The following is an 18,900-nucleotide window of genomic DNA, read 5'->3' as shown; positions in this document are numbered from 1 at the left end:
CCACCCCTTCTTTACTGTGATATTTGCTCTCACGCTCCATGGAGACGTGCGTAACAAACCGCACTGTGAAGAAACGTTTTCAAAAGGCACATTATCCTATGTCAAAGCACTTTCTCTGAGCTGGTGAGATTTAAGAAAAAACATCTTTAAACAGGTCATATAAAGTGGAAAAGATGCGCTCGTGTTGGTCAGATCATAACTTGGATCCGCAGGGATGCAGTGATGACGCAGAACGAAGCGGAATAACTGGATAGCACAAATGATGAGCGGAAGCGCCGGTGCGCGCGCCTCCCTATAATAATCTGCTTGAAGAGCGAGGCTGTCTTTTTTAGCGCTGCTCTCTGACAACCTAACAGAGCGGAGAAAGGGACAGACAGGCAAAACTGACTTTTCTGCGAATCTCTGTGGATTTTACTCCTAAATATAACACGCGAGTGGGCTTAAACATTTCTCCGAGCGGAAGAGTTGGTTTACGGCGTTCCCATCTGATCGGCATTGTTTTTCGGTCTTATTTCTAAGAGGAGCGACCATGTGGTTCATAAAGGGGGTGATATGATGGCCGTGCTGTGAGGATTTTGATAAGTTTGATAATTTTCCAACATTTTGGAAGAATGAAAATGTTTGATTTTCACATTTAAAGCGACTTTTGGTGCGTAATTTGGCAGTTTTTGGTCTCCTTTACTATTTTCCTGCTTCCATCCAGCCGGGATGCTGGCTTTACTTGTTGGACTTTTGTACCTGGTCAGTGGGCGCTCGGTGCGAAGTCAGGACGCCACAGGTAGCCGCTTCGTTTGCAACGCCATCCCGCCGGGCGCAGAGCCCGGCTGCGGGTACGGAGCCTCGGTGAACCGCGTTCAGAGCAGCAGCCCTGTGGAGGATGAGCTGCGTAACACGATCATCCAGCTCCGCGAAACTATCCTTCAGCAGAAGGAGACGATCGTGAGCCAACAAGGAACCATCAAGGAGCTCAACTCCAAGCTGGCGCGCTGCGAGGCGGCAGCCGACGAAATGGCGCAGGGCAAGTCCCGGGGTCAGGGCTCCAGGCGCAAGGAGTACGGGAAGAACACTATGGGCGACCTGCCCCGAGACCCCAGCGAGACAATAGACCAACTGGGCAAAACAATGCAAAGCCTGAAGGGTCGCCTGGAGAACTTGGAGGTACAAATATGATCTTTTCGTCTTAAAAAAATAATTATATTCTTGCAAGAAACTCCACATAATAGACGCCTGATCCATCCCTAATCAGAGATAAATTTGATACCCCGAGTTATCCAAGAGGAGGGAAAATCCCAGCATAGGTGTAATCTTGCAGAGATTTTCAATGCCCGCCTGAATAATTTATGATTAGTGATCGCTTGCGTTCCACTTACTCTTTTATTTGCAGTCACGTGACTAATTATTCATTGCAGAAGATTAAATTACTTCCTCCGGATTTCATCTGCACCGGAGCGCTGAAAATTTAAATTAAATCAAATATTTAATGGCTTAGTTATTCATATCCCAATGCACCTGAGACTGTTGCATCTCCACCACAGCTCTCTACTCTTCTGCTTTATTTCCACGCAGTTTTGGGATTATATGCTGAGCTGAAGCTGTGATGAAAGTCTTTATTTTATATGCTAAATCAGTTGAAGATCTTTTGTTTTTTCCACCTGAGTTATTTTAATGCACAAATATGCTGCAATCTTATCTATGTGTTGCTCTTTCTCTCCATTATTGGACGTTCTAATACCCTTGATCGAATCAAGGATAGACTGCAGCAGAGAGGATGCATATTACATTGCATTTTAATCACATATATCAGATTAACCTGATGGGGATCTCCAGACTGGGTGTTGACAGCATGCAGCTACAACAGGGATCAATGCTATCTGCATAGTTGCTTTCAGGACCGAGACACCTTAATGCCCGATCATCAGTTTATTCATTCAGAAGGTGCCATTTTGTCAGGAAAGATTAATCCTACCTGGATGTGTCCCAGAGTTTCTGCATACCAAAGTGAGACAACCCCCCCAGAAAACAACATATTTCAGAACAGAAGTGTGGGCCTGTTCTTATCCTCCATCCTTATCTGTGATTCCTGCCTGGTGTCAAGTCGGTAAAATCAGGGAAAGCCATGGCTGATTGGCAGGCTGTCCATCAAATGTCTGGTTAACACCTACAGGTGCATGAAAATCAGACAAAATCAGAGGAATGCCTGGGTTCAAACTTTGTTTCTTCATTTGTCTTCCAGCAGCAGAGTTTGCGCCTCCCCAGCTCTAATGTGTCAGCTGGAGGAGTCTCGGCCCTCACTCCTCTGCCACCGGAGCTTCGCCAACTGCTGCGGGAACGTCTGGGGGCGCTGGAGACCCAGCTCCTCCGGAAGGTGGCAGAGCTGGAGGAAGAGAAGAGCCAGCTCTACAATGAAACAGCAGCCCACCGCCAACGCACGGAGAGTGCTCTGAATGCCCTCATGGAGAGGATCACAGAGCTGGAGAAAAGTCAGTGAAATTTTTACATGATTGATTCACGCTTTTCTTTATGTACATCAGGCAGATGGATTACTAATTGGTCAAAGTCGGTGCAAATTCTGATGCAATCTAGTCTGCCTCAAGTTCCAATTTTTTGCACAGAACTATTCTCAGAAACATTACGTCTCAAAAAGCAGTGCTGGATAACTATTTTAACAAGTGCTCTAGAGAAATCACTTATCTTGCTTTTTTTTTCTCCACTTATCACAATAACAGAAAGCTCTTAAGACTTTTGTCCCCAAAAGGCCTTAAACCTTCTGGCAGGACATCTCACAGGCCTACATCCACGCCAACAGTACCACCCACAACTCAGAGGTGAATTTCTAATGATCTTCTGCCGCTCTGCAGAAACTGTGTCCTAGAAACAACTCGGGTTTTTTTTTTTTTAGCTAAAAACGGCAATATCATAATTGAAAGACCACTGGGAACACTTTTAAATTAGAAAGAGATCAGAGTGGGACTGTATGGTTTTTAGGTTGTTCTTCCCTATGTAGGCGTTGGAGCCATTTGGCTGAATTTAGGTTATTTCTTAGATTTTATGCATGCGTGTGCCTGTCCTTCCTTGGCCATGCAGCTGTTCCGGCTTCATATTGGTTAGGTGCATTTTGGGAGCCGCCTTGTCTTTTATTGTCCGGAACAGCTGAGTGGCCAAGGAATGACAGGCACATGCATGTAAATAAAAAATCTAAATAAAAATCTAATAAATAACCTAAATTCAGTCAAATGGCTCCAACAGTACGGGTTGCTGCAGTGAATCGCCCCACGATTTGCATGGTTGATTTGGGCTTAGTTTTATGTCAAATGCCGTTCCTGACCCAACACTCTGCATAGGCTCTGAATTTGGAACCAGCACACAGGAAAGTTCTTCTTTATGGTTGCAGCACGTAGCTTCCAACTTACGGTAGTTGTCCCAGGCGATAACCAGCCCCAACTCTGCTTAGCCTCTGAGATCAGATGAAATCATACGTGCCCAGGTTGATACTGCCATATAATCCTAATGTTTTTTAAATGAATCTACTCAATAAATAGACCTATACTCCAGTTCTTGCTGGGTGTTACTGTCTGAGAAATGTGAATAAATTCTCTTCACTTTTGAGTTATTTAATGCAAACCTTTTTCAACAAATTGTGGTGCAACCACCTTGTAACTGCTGCCTCCTCTCCCTGAATCGACAGTCACAATCCTTAGACAGGCCTCGTTTGAACATTCAAAGAATATTTAACAATGATTGACAAAGTATGGACCCCATTTTTGTTTCAAGCTAGATCCCATCATTTCCTGCTTTTGAGTCTTGGTAAGGGTTAAAAAGGAATAGACTGAAGGTAAGCCACACTGAGATAGACGAGGTTAAAGGAAGGTTTCAGGTGTGATGGATAACAAGAGTGTCTGCATGAATAAAAGGGAAGGTAAAAGGAGTTTGACAGGTTTTGACATACTCTTTGTTTTAAATCCATCTCTCTGGGTCTAAAAAACCCCAAGATCCAAAATAAAAGAGATGCAATATAAAAGATATCTAAAAGGTTAAAAAAAATTAGGAAAAAAAAATACAAACATTTAACTATTTAATGTATATTATGTATGGAATGACCATGCATCGGAAAAAAATGATAAAAATTGGCAATAATTGTTTTTCTTTATATTTTCAGCCATTATTTTCTCTCTTCAGTTGGCCTAAAAGGACTATGGCTCTGGGCTCTCTTGTAGTGCAGATTTGAGTGTTTCAACAGATTATTACAACATTTATAATCCAATCCATCTGCAGCATCAGCTATTTCTGGCACAACTTTGTAGTAGGGGGACATTACAATTCAAAAGAGATTAGAAGGACATTTTAGGTCCTAATTTACCTCAGCAGTGGAAACGTGTTGGGAATAAAATGTAAATTCATTGATTTAAAGCAGAACTAGCTTTGTGTTTTGTCACTGGTTTGTTTACTGCACCTCAAAAACACTCAAATAAAAAGTATGAATGCGCAGTTTCCTTGTCTAATAGTTGTAATCCATAAAACTGAGCAGAAAACAATTAATTCCACCAAAAAAGGGTGAAAAGGGGAATTTTTTTAATTCTTTAAGCCAAGTGTTTTCATCAAACACAAGGAATCAATGGGGTTTCCTATCCAAATATATTTCTAAAATTGGATGTATTGGCTTTGGAGTGCTAAATGTACACTTCTCTTAAAGTATTAAGTATGATTAAAGTTTGCGATTTAAGTTAACAGGTTGGTTTTAATGTGTCAATTTAGATACAGTATATAAAGTGTCCAGTTGAATAAGACAGCCATGCTTGATAACACAGGGTTAAATTTTGTCTGCTTATCCAAAAGGTCAATGAGAGAAAAATGTTTTTAAGCTGCTAAGTGAAAACAGATGGAACATTTTAAAGGAATGTAAAATTCTAAAGTTGCATAATTTTTAAATTTAGCTTGAACAGATAAATATTTATGTGATATGCAGAGATCAATAGTCTTTATGATCGCCAAATGAATAAGATGAGACTTTGTCTATCGTGCAGTTTACTGAAGAGAAAAGAAAAGATTTTAAAAACAGGTTTAACATGAAAACATCATTATAAAGTTAATCTCAATGGTTTTAAATTCAATATTTAAAAAAAGTATATGTGGTATTTCAACATATTTGAAAATATTTGAAAATTATTGGCATTAGTATCATGGTTTGGGCCTCTTGAGTTCTATTTGTGCTTGATTGGCAGCAGATTTCATATGGAAAAACAAAGTATGAAATAAAGATGGCTCAAGAAGAAAAACAAAAACCACTTTGGTTGCATTCAGGAAAATTTGCAGAAAAAAACATACAATATATGCTCAAAAAAGAAACAGATTTATATGCAAGAATTTTACCAAAAACCTTTAAGGCTTTACATTCTTTACCAGGAATATAATAACTTCTTTTTTTTTTTGGGTTGTAAAAAGTTCACCTTTGGCGTTCAACTTCAAGTATAGAATCAGGTTTTTATCATTATTATTATTGTTATTATTATTAGGCTTTATTTGTCTGCTTTAATGATTCTTTAAAGAAAAGTCTAAGACAACAAAGAAACTACCTGTTGGTATTTACAGTTATTTGCTCACATGCTTCCATATTTCTGTCCCCAGAGTCGCTTTTTATCATTTTCTTCTTTGGTTTGTACAGAAATAATGGACACATGTTTCCATCAACAGGTAATAATGCCTTTAAATCACCAGAGGACTTCAAGGTGTCCTTCCCTCTTCGCACCAACTATCTGTACGGACGTATCAAGAAGAGCCTTCCAGAGATGTACGCCTTCACTGTGTGCATGTGGCTCAAGTCCAGTGCCAGTCCTGGCATAGGGACCCCATTCTCTTACGGCGTGCCGGGCCAGGCCAACGAGATAGTCCTCATCGAATGGGGGAACAACCCCATCGAACTACTAGTCAATGACAAGGTAAGAATAAAGTGCTGATGAAAAAGAGAGGTGTCTTTTCAAAATAAAGGTAGAACTGTTTATGGTTTCCAAACATGGCTTGTTCTATAAAATTTGCAGACACTGAAAGAAAATACTCCCATGAGTCTGTGTCGTGATGTAAACCGGGCAAATTAATGTTACAGAGTTGAAGAAATTCACTGACCATTAACTGTGAATATCTAATTTTGCACTTTATAAACATTTAATACAGTTGACCCAAATTCCACACTTAACCAGGGATAATGGGATTCATGCATGCTCATTTAAAGACTGTTTCTCTCTGCTGCTGCAAAGACAGTGAATTTAAGTCATTTCAACTAAAATAAACAAAAAAAGATACGTGTGTGTAATTTTCATGGCTTTTAAACAGCAGAGATGTCATTGTTTTAGTATTCTACACTATTAGCTTTGATTTTATCCATAATAGCATATTTTTCTTTCAAGGCGCAGTTACATTGGATGATTCTGCAAACACTCCCCAAACTAAAGATGTTTTTCAGTTGCCTTGTTTACATTGGCTAATATTGGCACAGGCAGATCTCTGACAATCTCTCTTCACCATGCATTATACATGCTTTCCAAGGCAGACGAGTAAGAGAGAGATGCTGAAAGAAGGGGTTGCAAGCATGATTGAAGGAAAGGGGAGCGGAGTGGGAGATGGAAACGATGCAGAGCTTTGGTGTGACTGGAACTCTGTCAGAAGAAGAAAGAGGGGGGGGGGGGGGGGGGGGGGGGCGTAGAGGGACAACTCCGAAGGGCAGCTGGATGGAAGCAAGTGAATGCGGCGCCCAAATATGAAGCCGCACACCAGTGTCTTGAACTTGCCCACAGTGATAACAGGGTCCAGTGGGGCCCGGTGCAGGAGCTTCTCATTTGGCTGCATACTTAGAGGGAAGCAGAAAGCTGCCTCAATACTCTTAAAAATTGCAGGGTTTGATTTTTGCGCTGCTATGTGAGGAGGGCATCTATTTTTCCATACAGCAGCATCTTCATCAGGATGTTTTCTTTCTTTGCGCAGAAACAGAATTGAGTTCTCCTGATTTGCTCTCCTGCAAAAAGGGGAAAAAAAACATAGTCAGGGTATCTGTTTTTTCTATTCTGTTTAATCAATGATTGAGTCTGCCAACATTGTACCGCCATAATACTGAATCCTCTTTACAAGCATTCAAGTAAAACAGAATGCTGCTTTGATGCTCTGTTTTTGGCTTTTCAGTGCCAGATCCTCTCTTCTTTCTGTTAGGTTTCAGATTTTTTGTTTGTTACTTAAGTCAGTGTTTTGTTTTCTGCAACATTCACATTTATGCCTCGTTTCCACTGAGCGGTACGGTCCTGTACAGTCTGGTAAAGAGTGGTACAGTCTAGTTAATTCTGGCGAGCGTTTCCACTCATTTAGACCTCGCTTCCACTGAGCGGTTTCTTTTCACGGCACATGCGTGGTGTAGACCACTAGCGTGTCTAATGTGTCATTGTAGCATGAGGATTAGAAAGGCAGCAACAATCCCTCAAGCTCACACTGTATGACACCATATTCAAGGGTGGCAAGGAGCGTTTGCACTTCCACTGCAGACCGGGTCTTGCTGTTGTTTGCAGACATTTTCAAACTTTCCACAGTTCAAGTTTGAAAATTGACACCGTTACCAAAGAGCAAACGTTTCAGGCAGAGGGCGGTTTTCCCTAGAATTGAATCTCTCAGAACATCTATCTGTTGGTTCATCTGCAGGTTTGTAATGTTCAGACCCATGAGTTAAGGCTCCACAGGCCTCACCGTCACCGAGCAGGTCAAATATTGGAGTCCATGTCAGAACAGTTAAAACAAAAGTCGTAAAAACATGAAGTTTCCTGTCAAGAAAGCATCATGAACACTAAATTGAGGTTTGCATAATTGCATTTGTATTTGTTTCAGACAGCTGAGGAAAAATGTGTGTAATTTATGCAGAAATCTGCAAACAGTAATTCATCAATAACTCATTGTAGCAATTATCAGGCACAGCTGCAGATGTATGACCATTGGGGCTTGTTTTGCAACCTCTCAAAGACAGAGGAAAATTGAGTTTTTTGAGTGTTTCTACGCATTGTTGTGGCATGATGGAGGACATATATTAAGAAAATTGAGCTTAAATATTAAATATTTTTTTATTCAAATTGTTGTGAATCAGGAAAAGACAATAAAATGATATGTAAAAAGGTGTATTTGTTACTTAGAAAATGCGCCGGGCGGGCCACAAGCGTCCTACACCGCTCTGCTCAGCAATGGTGAGGGGAAGGGGGGCGGAATTGCTATGTGCCAAAGGCCCTGCCCACAACTCAGAGGTGAATTTCTAATGAACTCCTGCCAATCTGCAGAAACCATGACTTGGAAAACGACAGGTTTTTTGAATTTAGCTAAAAACAGAATAATCATAATTAAGAGACCACTGGGAATTCTTTTAAAATAGATCAAAAGATGATCTGAGTGAGGCTTTAAGTATCCTACAGGCCTTTATATAACTTTCAACTACTCTGTCAAACAGCTAAAACAGGGATGAACTGACTGATGCAACAGGACAATGATCTGAAGGATCAGCTATACTGAACTGTGATCGCAGAAAAAACAAAGGGTTAAGGCTTTTGGAAGCCAAAGACCAAATCCCAACTGAAATGTTGAGGTGGGCCTTGAGAGAGCAGGGCAAAAGTCAATGCTTGACCTTGTTAACCAGAGTAAATTACAAAAGCCTGTAAAGGAAAATGGGCTTTCCCAGATGGAAAAACCCATCTAGCTATGCTTCTTTCAAAAGTAGCATTCAAGCTACTTAATACCAGGAAAACATTCTATATATGTGTGTATATATGTTTAAATAAAGTTAATTTAGGGAGAGTGAAATATTTGCACAATTTCTTGATATTTTTATGCTTTTCTCAAATATATAAATTATTCAGACATTCTAACAGATTTTGAAATATTACCTCAGAATCTAAATAATAATGTTTGAGAATGAAGGACCGAGCCTAGTCAAATGTAAAAAAGTAAGTACTCCTCAAACTCAACAGCTTCTTATGATGTCCTGCTCTTCTTTTGCAGGATTTTATTTTTATTTTAGTAATCATTTTTTTCAATTATACTCAAGATTGAACAAATTCAATCAAAAGTCCATATGTATGCAGGAATAGCTGCTGGACAAAGCAAATCAAGAAAAAGCAGAAACGAGGACAGAAAAGAAGTTGGAGAAAATGAAAATCATAGTTGAATCTTGAATTGGGAGACAATCTTGAAGTCCTCAATCTGCAAAGTAGCCCCACACTATCATACTACCACCACTGTGTTCTATTGTTGGTATGATGTTTTACCACCCAATTAATTGGACTTCCACTTCAAAAAAAAGTCTTCATTTCAAAAGATTATTTAAAAATATTTGACCATTGACACTTGCAATGATATATTATTCTAAATTATTCCCCTTGATGAAGTATCCTGCTCTCCAGAGGTACCTTTGGTCAGCCGGGGCACTTTTGAAAAGCCTCACCACTGTTTCAAGTTTTTGCCATTTGAAGCAAATGCCCTTCAGAATTCTGTTAAAGTATCACGGCGTCATAAACTGCAACCCTGCAACCTTTTCAGGGCTGATACATGAAGGCTGCTACATGTTTTTAAATGCACCTGAATTATTGTAGCACTTTGAAGTTTCAGATACGGACACTTGAGTAATATCAGAGTTTGTTTGAAAATCCAAATCATTTCAGCAAAATATTTAAAAAAAATATCCGACTTTTTTAAACGGCACCGCTGGACTAGGAGTAGAAACTTTTAATGTATTGTATTAAACCCTGACGCCTATTTATTTGGCTCCAAGCTTAACTTAATTTAGTATCTACTTGAAAATAAAAATATAAGTGATATTTATCACAGTTGGAAATAAGTTCAGGCATCAAGAGGTCAAAACCTCACACTTTATTCCAAAAAATACTTATCAGCAAACCTTTACTCGTCTCTGTAAAGGTTCACTGCTGCATAAAAAGCTTTTGCTTGAAGGTGTTTTGACATTTTAAAGCATAAACAGGGGATGTTGCTTCCAACATTTGCTTTTTTTGTGTCTTTTGTTTTTTTGTTTCTCTGTCTCGTTTAACAAAGATACACTTGTGTTTTTAAATCCCTGCTATATTTTGTTCCTGTTTTTAGAGGTTATTTTCTTTTAAAAATCTAAAAAAAATGCACCTTTCACGTAAAAGGAATGGAGCAATTTGTCATCATTAGACAGAGTTGTACGTTTCCCTTTGGAGTTCGGTCTTAATTTAAAGCTTTTTGAGCACATCATTGCTGTTTTGTATCGTCGGTTTAAACCATCAGACAGGAATTTATTTTTAATTTTGGTGTCATAAAACTGTAATGTGGGTCAGATCTCTCCGGTAGACTTTGAACTGCGCTGCCAGAATTCCCTGTGGTTCTGGGAGTGAAAACACGCCACCAGGTGTCTTTATTGAGGTCAATTGTGTTGCTAATTGCAACTGACTTGCATTTTTTTTCCACTGGCTGCCGTCTTCTCTGCTTTATTTGCATCAGGAGATGCGACCAGTTATGAGTGTGAATCAAACCTTTAGGGTCATAATAATGAGTTACATTGAGCGCTTTAATCTTCTAAATCCTCAGAGGAATGTGACATCATTTGCTGGTAAAGTTCCTGTTTGATCTGTGCACAAAGCATAAAAACCATGAGGGGAGGTCTCTCTTTTGTGCTCAAAGCTCCACAACATAGCTTTGAAGGATGTTTTATCTCTTGATGTCACCTGAGTAATCTAAATTTTAAATGTCACACTGGTGAGCAGGCTGCAGGGGGCCGTCTTTTTGAAGCCCTAACCCCCTCTAATTGCCATCCTTGTTTCAAACGTGCCACAATTAGAGTAGCACCTTTCGTGATTTGTCTCTCATTTTCTGAAGCCCCGCCCTTCTTTAACCCTGTCCCTTTCATGTCATTTCCATTTCAAAACACAGGTTGCCCAGCTCCCTCTGTCAGTGAGTGACGGGCGCTGGCACCACATCTGCATCACCTGGACAACCAGAGACGGCTTCTGGGAGGCTTACCAAGATGGCGAGCGTCTTGGCACAGGAGACAACCTGGCCCCTTGGCACCCAATTAAACCTGGAGGGGTGATCATCCTGGGTCAGGAGCAGGTGAGACAGAAGGCTTAGATGTTGAGGAGCACGAATGCACATGTATTTTTCCAGTTCTACAGGCGCAGAACAGGGCGCTGGGGAGGAGATGCATTGAGGCTCTTCTCACGCTATTGTAAAGCATTACCTCATTCATCTGCTGTTAAATTGGACAATCTACCCAGGGGAGCTTTGTTTTCAGGTTATTCTCCTGATTACCTCCATGACAATCCCAAGGATGCACCTAAGAAATGTACAGACACACAAAACACAGCAGTTCTGTGAGTCATGTACCCATAAGGCATTAGTTTGAAGCCTAGAGAGATGATATTGCTTCATGTTTCAGTCAGAAACTCAAAGAGAGATTGCTGCATTACTAAAGATTGTGAAAAAGTGATCTATTTCAAAGTAGCAGCAAACTTTTAAAAAGGCCAAATGATGTTTGGCAGTGTGATGAAATTCATGGAGAATTGTTTCCTATTATTTCTGTAATATCTTAAGAGCTAAGCCAAAGTTCCTATCTCTGTTCTGCATCTCAATCAAGGACATCGTTGGAGGTCGTTTCGATGCCACCCAAGCTTTTGTGGGAGAGCTGAGCCAGTTCAACATGTGGGACAGAGTACTGCGGCCCGTGGACATCATCGGCCTCGCCAACTGCTCGGCCTACATGCCCGGAAATGTGGTCCCTTGGGTTGACGCTAATGTGGAAGTGTTCGGCGGCGCAAGTAAGGCTGCTCTGGAAATCTGCGAAGACCGCGCTTTTAATTCTTAAAGGATGCGATATGGGAATCTTAGCGTAGCCGCATGGGATCAAGAGGCATCCTGACTGTTGCTTCTGTCGAATCCCAAAAGGCCAGGGTGGCAGTGCTCCATCCTGGGCTTTTTATTACTCATTTTTTTCATGTGGTCTGGCGGAGCAGTTTCAAAGACTCAGAGTTTATTGGATTAAAATTTTCCACATGTATGTTTAGTTTGAGCCGCAATAACTTCAAATCAGTTTCTACGAGTGCGGAAGAAACTGTACGCTGTTACATCAGTCTGCAGCGATGACACCACCCGCTCTCATCTTGTGCTTTTTTTCCCCCTTTTATGAGCCCTGCTGTCATTGAGCTACTCTTTGAAAAAAGTTACCCTTGTTTGCATTCTTTATAATGACAACCCTGCACTGTAATCCTTGTTAATGTGAGCTCAAACCAGCTTTGATGTGCAGTAGAAAACTGTGGTTGAGCAGAACAGGCTGCAAGCCTCACCACAGTTTGAAGAGCAATGAAACATTGAAAGAAGGTAGACGCTTTTTAAGTGGACCGATCATTTATGGGGCATTGGAACCCAAAAGGCTTTAGGGGCAGTACGTGCTTTCGGTCAAAGAGCAGAGTGAGCGCCTTGTGAAACAGCAAGCCAATGCTGACAACATTACATAACTGTGTGTACAGTCCAGTGGTCATAGCTTGTCTTGCGTGCAAAACGGCCAGAGATTATGAGCGAGACAGGACATTTTCATTCTTGTAAATCTATGCTTAATACCTCACTGCCCCTTGAGCAGCTGCCACGTCCCAAACAGCTTTATGGACAGCCTGGCTCCGCTCAGGTTAATAGCGAGGCCGGACAGCTGCCCAGGACTGGCAAATCGACAGAGCCGTGGACATCAGTCCTCATCAAGGGCAGGGACTGAGTCTGAACCTCAAGAACGAGCGTTGCCTCACGTGGATTGTAATTATCCATGTTTAGAAATGAGGATGAGATTGAGCAGCCCTGGACCTCTGCTGTGTGTATTTTTTTTTCCAAGCCAAGTGTGTCATAATTGATGAAATATAGAGATGTAGCGCTGAAGTCAGATGAAGCCCCTCAGAGAAAATGAGGAATTTTGCTATGAAATGGACTAAATTGCCTTACACCGGACAAAAATAAAGGTTTTGATCCATGGATGTGATGTATTTTTAAAAACTTTTAGCAGCAAGTGCTGAATAAAACTAATGCTTTATGCATTAAAACCAAAAAATTTTATTTTCATGTTTGCATGCATTTCCTTTTCATCTTTATTTTCTCACGTGTTCCCAGAAAACCTCAAATCGACAAAGTTGTCACTGACAGGTTACCCCTAATTCTTTTACTACTAGACTTTCCTAATTATTAATAATCAAAAAGCCTCTATTTCTGTAATACGCAAATGCAGTAAGCTACTTCACAGCACAGAATGTTGCAAAAGAGAATGCATTACCTGACGTGTACTCTGAACAAAAGATTTGTTGACACGCTGTAACTGTTTTGAGCGCTTTTTTCCTCTGTAGAAAATGTAACTTCCCTGCTTTTTCTGTTCATGATTTTTGTCCATCAGCAGCACAGGAAAAAAAAAGTAGAAATTCTGAGCATGGTTTAAATGGCCTTTTTCTAAGAACCAAATGTGCATTTCTGCTGGTTGACAACTCAAATGTATTGTCAGAACTTCAACAGCATAAAAGAAAGTGTGTTTTTAAATGCTCCTATATGTGCTATATTTCTAAAATGAATGTCCTTTTGCATCCAGTAAAAGAGTCTAACTGTTCCAGAAATGCAACATTATAGCTTTAACCAGATCATTTAACGGACAAATGAAACAGCTGGCTGAACAGTCGAAGCGTGTTTTGTCAAATTATCTATGCCCCTCACGAGGGAAATCAGGGAAGGTAAATCTCTGCTGATGACGTGCAATACTTAAAAAAAAAAAAAAAAAAAAGGTACACATTTGGTTGCATCGAGAAGATGCAAATGTTTGTCTTGTTTGGGGAACTTATCACAGTAATCATTGCAGTATACGTCCTCTCATCTGGACAATGCAATGTTGTCAGCCGAGGTGAAATCCTCTGGACTGGCTGACATCCAGGTGGAAATGAAAAAATCTGCCCATGCGGATTATGGGAGCTGCTACTATGTAGGACACTGTGAGCCTTCTTCTCTCTCCTTGACGCTGCGTGCTGATGCTTCTGTCTGCGTGCTTTTTGAGATGCAACACGGGGCCCATCTCTCAGAACAAAGCAAAAATACGAGGCCTCCACAGAGTAGCTTTTATTGTGAAATATGTGATACTATATACATTTATTGAGGTTTTTTTTTTTTTTTTTTTGCTGTTCATGAGCAAGCATTTCCTGCTTCCTTTCATTACAACTGGGTTGCTGCTGTCATTTGACAAAATCAAATGTTCTAAAACGTTAAAATATAAGTAATGTCGAAAGTGAAAAATCTATGGTGCTTTAAAAAAATCACAATTCAGACATATTTAATTGTGTTCAAAAATAAAAAATAAAGTCATGAACTTCTGTGCGGTTTTCCATCCAAGCAGTGTCTTTCATTTTAGTTCATTGCATTCATCAAGAGAACTTGAATCAATTTTACATTTCAAATCCTTAATTTCATCAAGTTATTGCACATTTGAAATTTTTTTTTAATTTATTGTTGCAGCCACAAGCATAACATAAAGGTGCATCATTTTTGCTACATATTTCTGTAATAAATTGGAATAAATTGGTACTAAATAGATGTCTGATTAAAACAACCTCTAACCTTCTGCATGTAGGAGGATGCTGGGAGATTGGTTGGCAAAAATTCAGAACGCTATTTTCAATAAATAATTCTGTAATGTAGTCATTACCATAGATCTGCTCAAAACTAAAAATACAGAATAATTGCTGTCTGAGGGATTAAAAAGCATGAGTTTCTCGCGTCTTCAGTTCAAAATACCCAGAATCCTTTAACAGCATAATGACAAAAATTGAAAACTTTGCCTGCATTTGGAGGACGAATATTTCAATAAGCATTTTAAGATTTTATTAAATTTTTTTTCCACATGAGGCATCTAAGAGTGTCAGCTCTTTTGCATAAAATACAAATCATCAATGTTGATTTTCATTCTGTTTATGTTCTTTCTATGCGTCTCAGTTCTATAATGCAGACTGGATGGTTGAATTCTAACTGTTAAAATGAAGCTAACAAGAAAAAACTTATCTTCGTGGTAAAAAAATAAAAATCAGTGAATGAATCGTTGTGTGTTTTTCTGTTTCTATGTATACGATGCTTGCATTTTCTGATTTATGGTCAAATTCAGCTTTTTGTTATGAAGCAAACAACTACCGGTACATGTTTATTAAAGAAAAACCATTTTACAGCAACTTCTTAGTATTTTGCTGCTTTCTCTTAATTTTATCTATCCCAAATGTAAAGAGGTGCCATGGTAAATCAAACTGATTAAAGATGGAGAAAGTCTTTATCCACTTTTCTTCCTTATCTGCTTGTCACTGTCTCATTTATGTCCCAAAGGAAACCATTCCAGTCAGTAATTTAAAAAGGTTTAAAGATCTTCATGAAAATGTTGTTGATCCAACTGGATATCATTAGCTCTATATACCCCATCCAACCCACCTTTCCCCAAAAAATCAACAAAAGAGACTCATTATTCTCCCTGCAGCTGACCGGACGGCCTGAAAAAATGTGATGTATTTGTCACACTATAGGCTGCACCAGAATATAAGGCATCATCTTAATATATCAAGTTAAGAAGCATTTTAATATAGGACTCCTTCTTTTGTAGCAGCTTTACAATTCTTGCATCCATTGAACCTGTGAGACTTGGGAGAGTTTCTGTTTGAATTTGATTGCAGGATGTCTGAGTAGTATCCCAGAGCTGCCGTTCAGATGTGGACTGCCTCCCACCCTCATAGATATTCCACTTGACAATGCTCCAAAGCTTCTTGATATGTTTGAGGTCAGGGGAGGGTGGGGGCCACATCATCAGTTTATCTCAATTTATGCCCAAAGCAGCCAATGTTGCAGAGGTATTCCTTGCAGCATGAGATGATTTTGTTACGGATAGCATTGTGCTTCTTTTTGAACCACAGAAGAAAGTGGTCAGTGAGAAAAGCCACATACTTTTCAGAGGTCATTTTCACACCTTCAGGGACCCTAAAGAGGGCCGACTAAACAGTTAGATCTTTTTGACACTTCGATACAATTTGCATGATAATTTGGAACACACTACAGTGTGGAAAATACAGTAATATCCACTTTTGAAAAGAAAAGAACCACGCTGAGCTATGTAGTTTTATTTTCTGCCAATATCTTCTTTTGAAATAAACTTAATAGTTTCTTACTTTGAGTTTACTGTTTTGTTTTGTAACTTGGAGGTAAAGGTTTTTGGTGATGTTTCTGTGAAAGCTATCAAAAATATGACTGAGAATGTTTAGATTTAAATACACATATTTAGTTCCTCATAGTTAATTTTAATCAGTGTTGGTGGCAAGAAGTGAGGAACATGTCTGTACTGAGAACAACAGGGAATGCATTGAGTTCCATCAGCAGGAGCAAAGGAACTCACACTGCACTTTAAGTGATTACAAATGGATTTCTGGTACATCGTACTTTATGCTGTCATCTGTTGTTCCTATGGTTTCTTGCTTTTCTCAGATAAGACAATTCTCTTGCCGAAGCTGTTGCAAGGCACAAATCAAGTCTGAGAGAGCAACAGAAGAAAAGAAAAAAAAAGCTGAAGATTTCACAGATACCATCTGTCTTTCTAACAGTGGCAAGATTCACACAGGATAAACAATGTGTTTGTTTGTCAGTGTATGCGGGTATGCGGCTGGTGTGCGGGGTCTGAAGAGTGGATTTGTTTCAGTTATTGAGTTTTGCTCCCACCGCTGTGGCGCCTTGAATGGGAAATTTCTAGCCCCAAAAATCCTGGAGGGTTTGTGCAGAAATGATTTCAGCAGCTGCAGATGAAATGATAACAGTACATCACCAAAAGCAAATTCTCTGTTGCTGCGGTCCGCATTTGTTTATTGGCGTGGACTGGATTGGGGGATGGGGAATTTTCATTTGTTAACAGAATGAACCTGTCCTTGATTATCTGGCTCATCCAACGTTGCCCAATATTGTGTTTAAGCACAGAAAAAAAAACACAATTAAAGCCAAATCCCAGAGAATGTATTTTAATGATGTTGGATGCACAGACCTGCGAGGGATGGATGAGAAGAGGGAGGCAAAATTAAAGTGTCAGGATGCTTCTGTCTTTGCATTTTTCTTGAGCCCCCTCCCGTTGAAACCCAGAAGAGCAAGTGCTGTGAAGACGGCGAGGATGAGCACAAGTTAAAAACAAGTTAAGTTTCAAAGTATTGAAGAACTTTGTCTTTGTGTGCAGAGAGAAAAGGTCCCTTAGGCTTTTGAGAGCTGCAGCATCTTTGGATGTCATACTGTTAATAAGACCCACAAAGCTCTTTCAATGTGTATCTAATAGAAAGCCATATAAATTCTGATTCTATGTCCTTTTCTTTACTGTATGAATAATTCCCAATGCCCATTCCAAATTCTATAAGTAGAGGATCAGTCATTACTATGAAGTGTGTGTTTAGGATTGGATTGTGAGGTTTCTTTGCCTCTGAAAGATGAGAAATGTCTACTTTTTCTTGAACACTGCTCAAAAAGACAGACAATTCTCCATCTGCAGTGCCTTTCCTTCCAGCAGCCCCTATTCCCTCACTTCAGCCTCTTTCCCCGGCTAAAGCTCCATTGTTACGGCTCCTCGGCAAGCTGCACAGACCCGTCTCCGCATTGATGTGCCACGCCAACAGGAGGGCCATTATGTCCTTCTGCTTTCATTGTCAGGCCCCTTCTTCAGGTCTCTCAAACTTAGTGAATGAGAAGGTAAATGATTGAAGCAGACCTCTGGCAGCCTCTGGGTTTCCACGCTTCACTCTAGTTCAGTCTCTTACAAATCCCTTTCACACAGCCTGTTCTATGCCTGGCTTTAAAATATGATGAGTCATGAGACAGCATTTTACACCACTGTTATGCCTCTGTATTGCCTAGTGAGGTAATAACACAGGAAAAGCTTTCCTACTGGGGAAAAATGGAAACAAAATCAGGCAGCCTTTGTCAAGTTGGTTCTGTGTTCATGTAAAACAACTCACTGATCTGACACTGTTCTATTTGACCAATATAGTACACGATGTAGGAAAAATGACAAAACTGAGATAAGTTTGAGTTGAACTTCTGATGTTTGTTCTCTTTAACAAAAATGTGTGATATTGTTATGATTCCCACATTTTGTCTGGCATTTAAATGATCTCTTCTGGTTATTTTATTTAAATTGTTTTTAATATATTTTAAATTTACTTTCCACTTTATATATTCATATACATTTTATGTTTCTTCAGCTTTCTTCTTATGATTTTAGCCCTAGTGTTTTCCAATGGGATCCTCTGTGCCAGGGCTTGCCGGTTTGGTCTGGGGTTGTTGCTGGGGTGCTTCCCCTCTTTGGGGCGGCTGAAGTCCAGCATTGCAGCCTCATGGCTGTGAAGTGGACCCTGCTGCTGTCCTGGTCTATGGGTTATGTGGCGATGTTCCTTTGGCGGAGCTGGCTCCTGCTATAAACAGATTCCCAATGCACTGTTTCCTCTCAGCAGAGCCAAGCCATAAGTCTCTTTTATCGGTGCAGCCTTTTATAATTACATGTTTTCAAGCCTGTATTTATGGTTTGTGGGTCATGCAGTGTATGTGTCAATGGAGGGGAGAGGTGAGGACAAAAGGGTGGGTAGGTTTTATCTTTTTTATTTTGTTTGTTTTTAACTGTAAAGCACTTTGAGCTGTGTGGCACAAAAAGCGTCTTTTTTTATACATAAAATTCGATTTGATTTGATTGCTGGTCATCTGCAACATGCATAATTCCATCCCTGATTGGGACCTTAACTTTTACATGCAAAACTGTCCATTTTTTGTTTTTTTAATAATTCCTGTATCTGTATGACAGAAGTAACTAAGGTCCCAAAGCACTATTGAGACTGGAGGATGCCGTAGACT

At 39.9% G+C, this 18,900-nt stretch overlaps 1 protein-coding gene across 2 annotated transcripts; it reads left to right on the top strand.

Annotated features, from left to right (window-relative positions):
• The first annotated feature begins 271 nt into the window (after positions 1-271).
• nptx2a (neuronal pentraxin 2a) lies at positions 272-15,333 on the top strand. 2 transcript variants are annotated; one of them, XM_004071470.5, is made up of 5 exons: positions 272-1,158; positions 2,234-2,480; positions 5,689-5,933; positions 10,918-11,097; positions 11,621-15,333. In XM_004071470.5, the coding sequence occupies exons 1-5, from the start codon at positions 709-711 to the stop codon at positions 11,846-11,848; spliced, it is 1,350 nt and encodes a 449-aa protein (XP_004071518.1). In that variant the 5' UTR covers positions 272-708; the 3' UTR covers positions 11,849-15,333. The 2 variants fall into 2 exon arrangements, with proteins under 2 accessions (XP_004071518.1, XP_020561002.1); XM_020705343.3 differs by having other exon boundaries at positions 328-1,158; positions 2,237-2,480.
• Positions 15,334-18,900: the final 3,567 nt, after the last annotated feature.

Source organism: Oryzias latipes, chromosome 8 (genome assembly GCF_053564925.1).
Source record: "Oryzias latipes strain Hd-rR chromosome 8, Olatipes_Hd-rR_3.1".
In the NCBI taxonomy this organism is placed as follows: Eukaryota; Metazoa; Chordata; class Actinopteri; order Beloniformes; family Adrianichthyidae; genus Oryzias; species Oryzias latipes.
The sequence above is the reverse complement of the archived record's forward strand: the minus strand, read 5'-3'. Positions and strand labels throughout refer to the sequence as shown.

Excerpts from the sequence above, each read along its gene's own strand:
- nptx2a (XM_004071470.5), top strand. The coding sequence starts at position 709 with ATGCTGGCTTTACTTGTTGGACTTTTGTACCTGGTCAGTGGGCGCTCG. Across the intron at positions 2,481-5,688 it reads GATCACAGAGCTGGAGAAAA|GTAATAATGCCTTTAAATCA; the intron begins GTCAGTGAAATT and ends TTCCATCAACAG. Across the intron at positions 5,934-10,917 it reads AACTACTAGTCAATGACAAG|GTTGCCCAGCTCCCTCTGTC; the intron begins GTAAGAATAAAG and ends TTCAAAACACAG.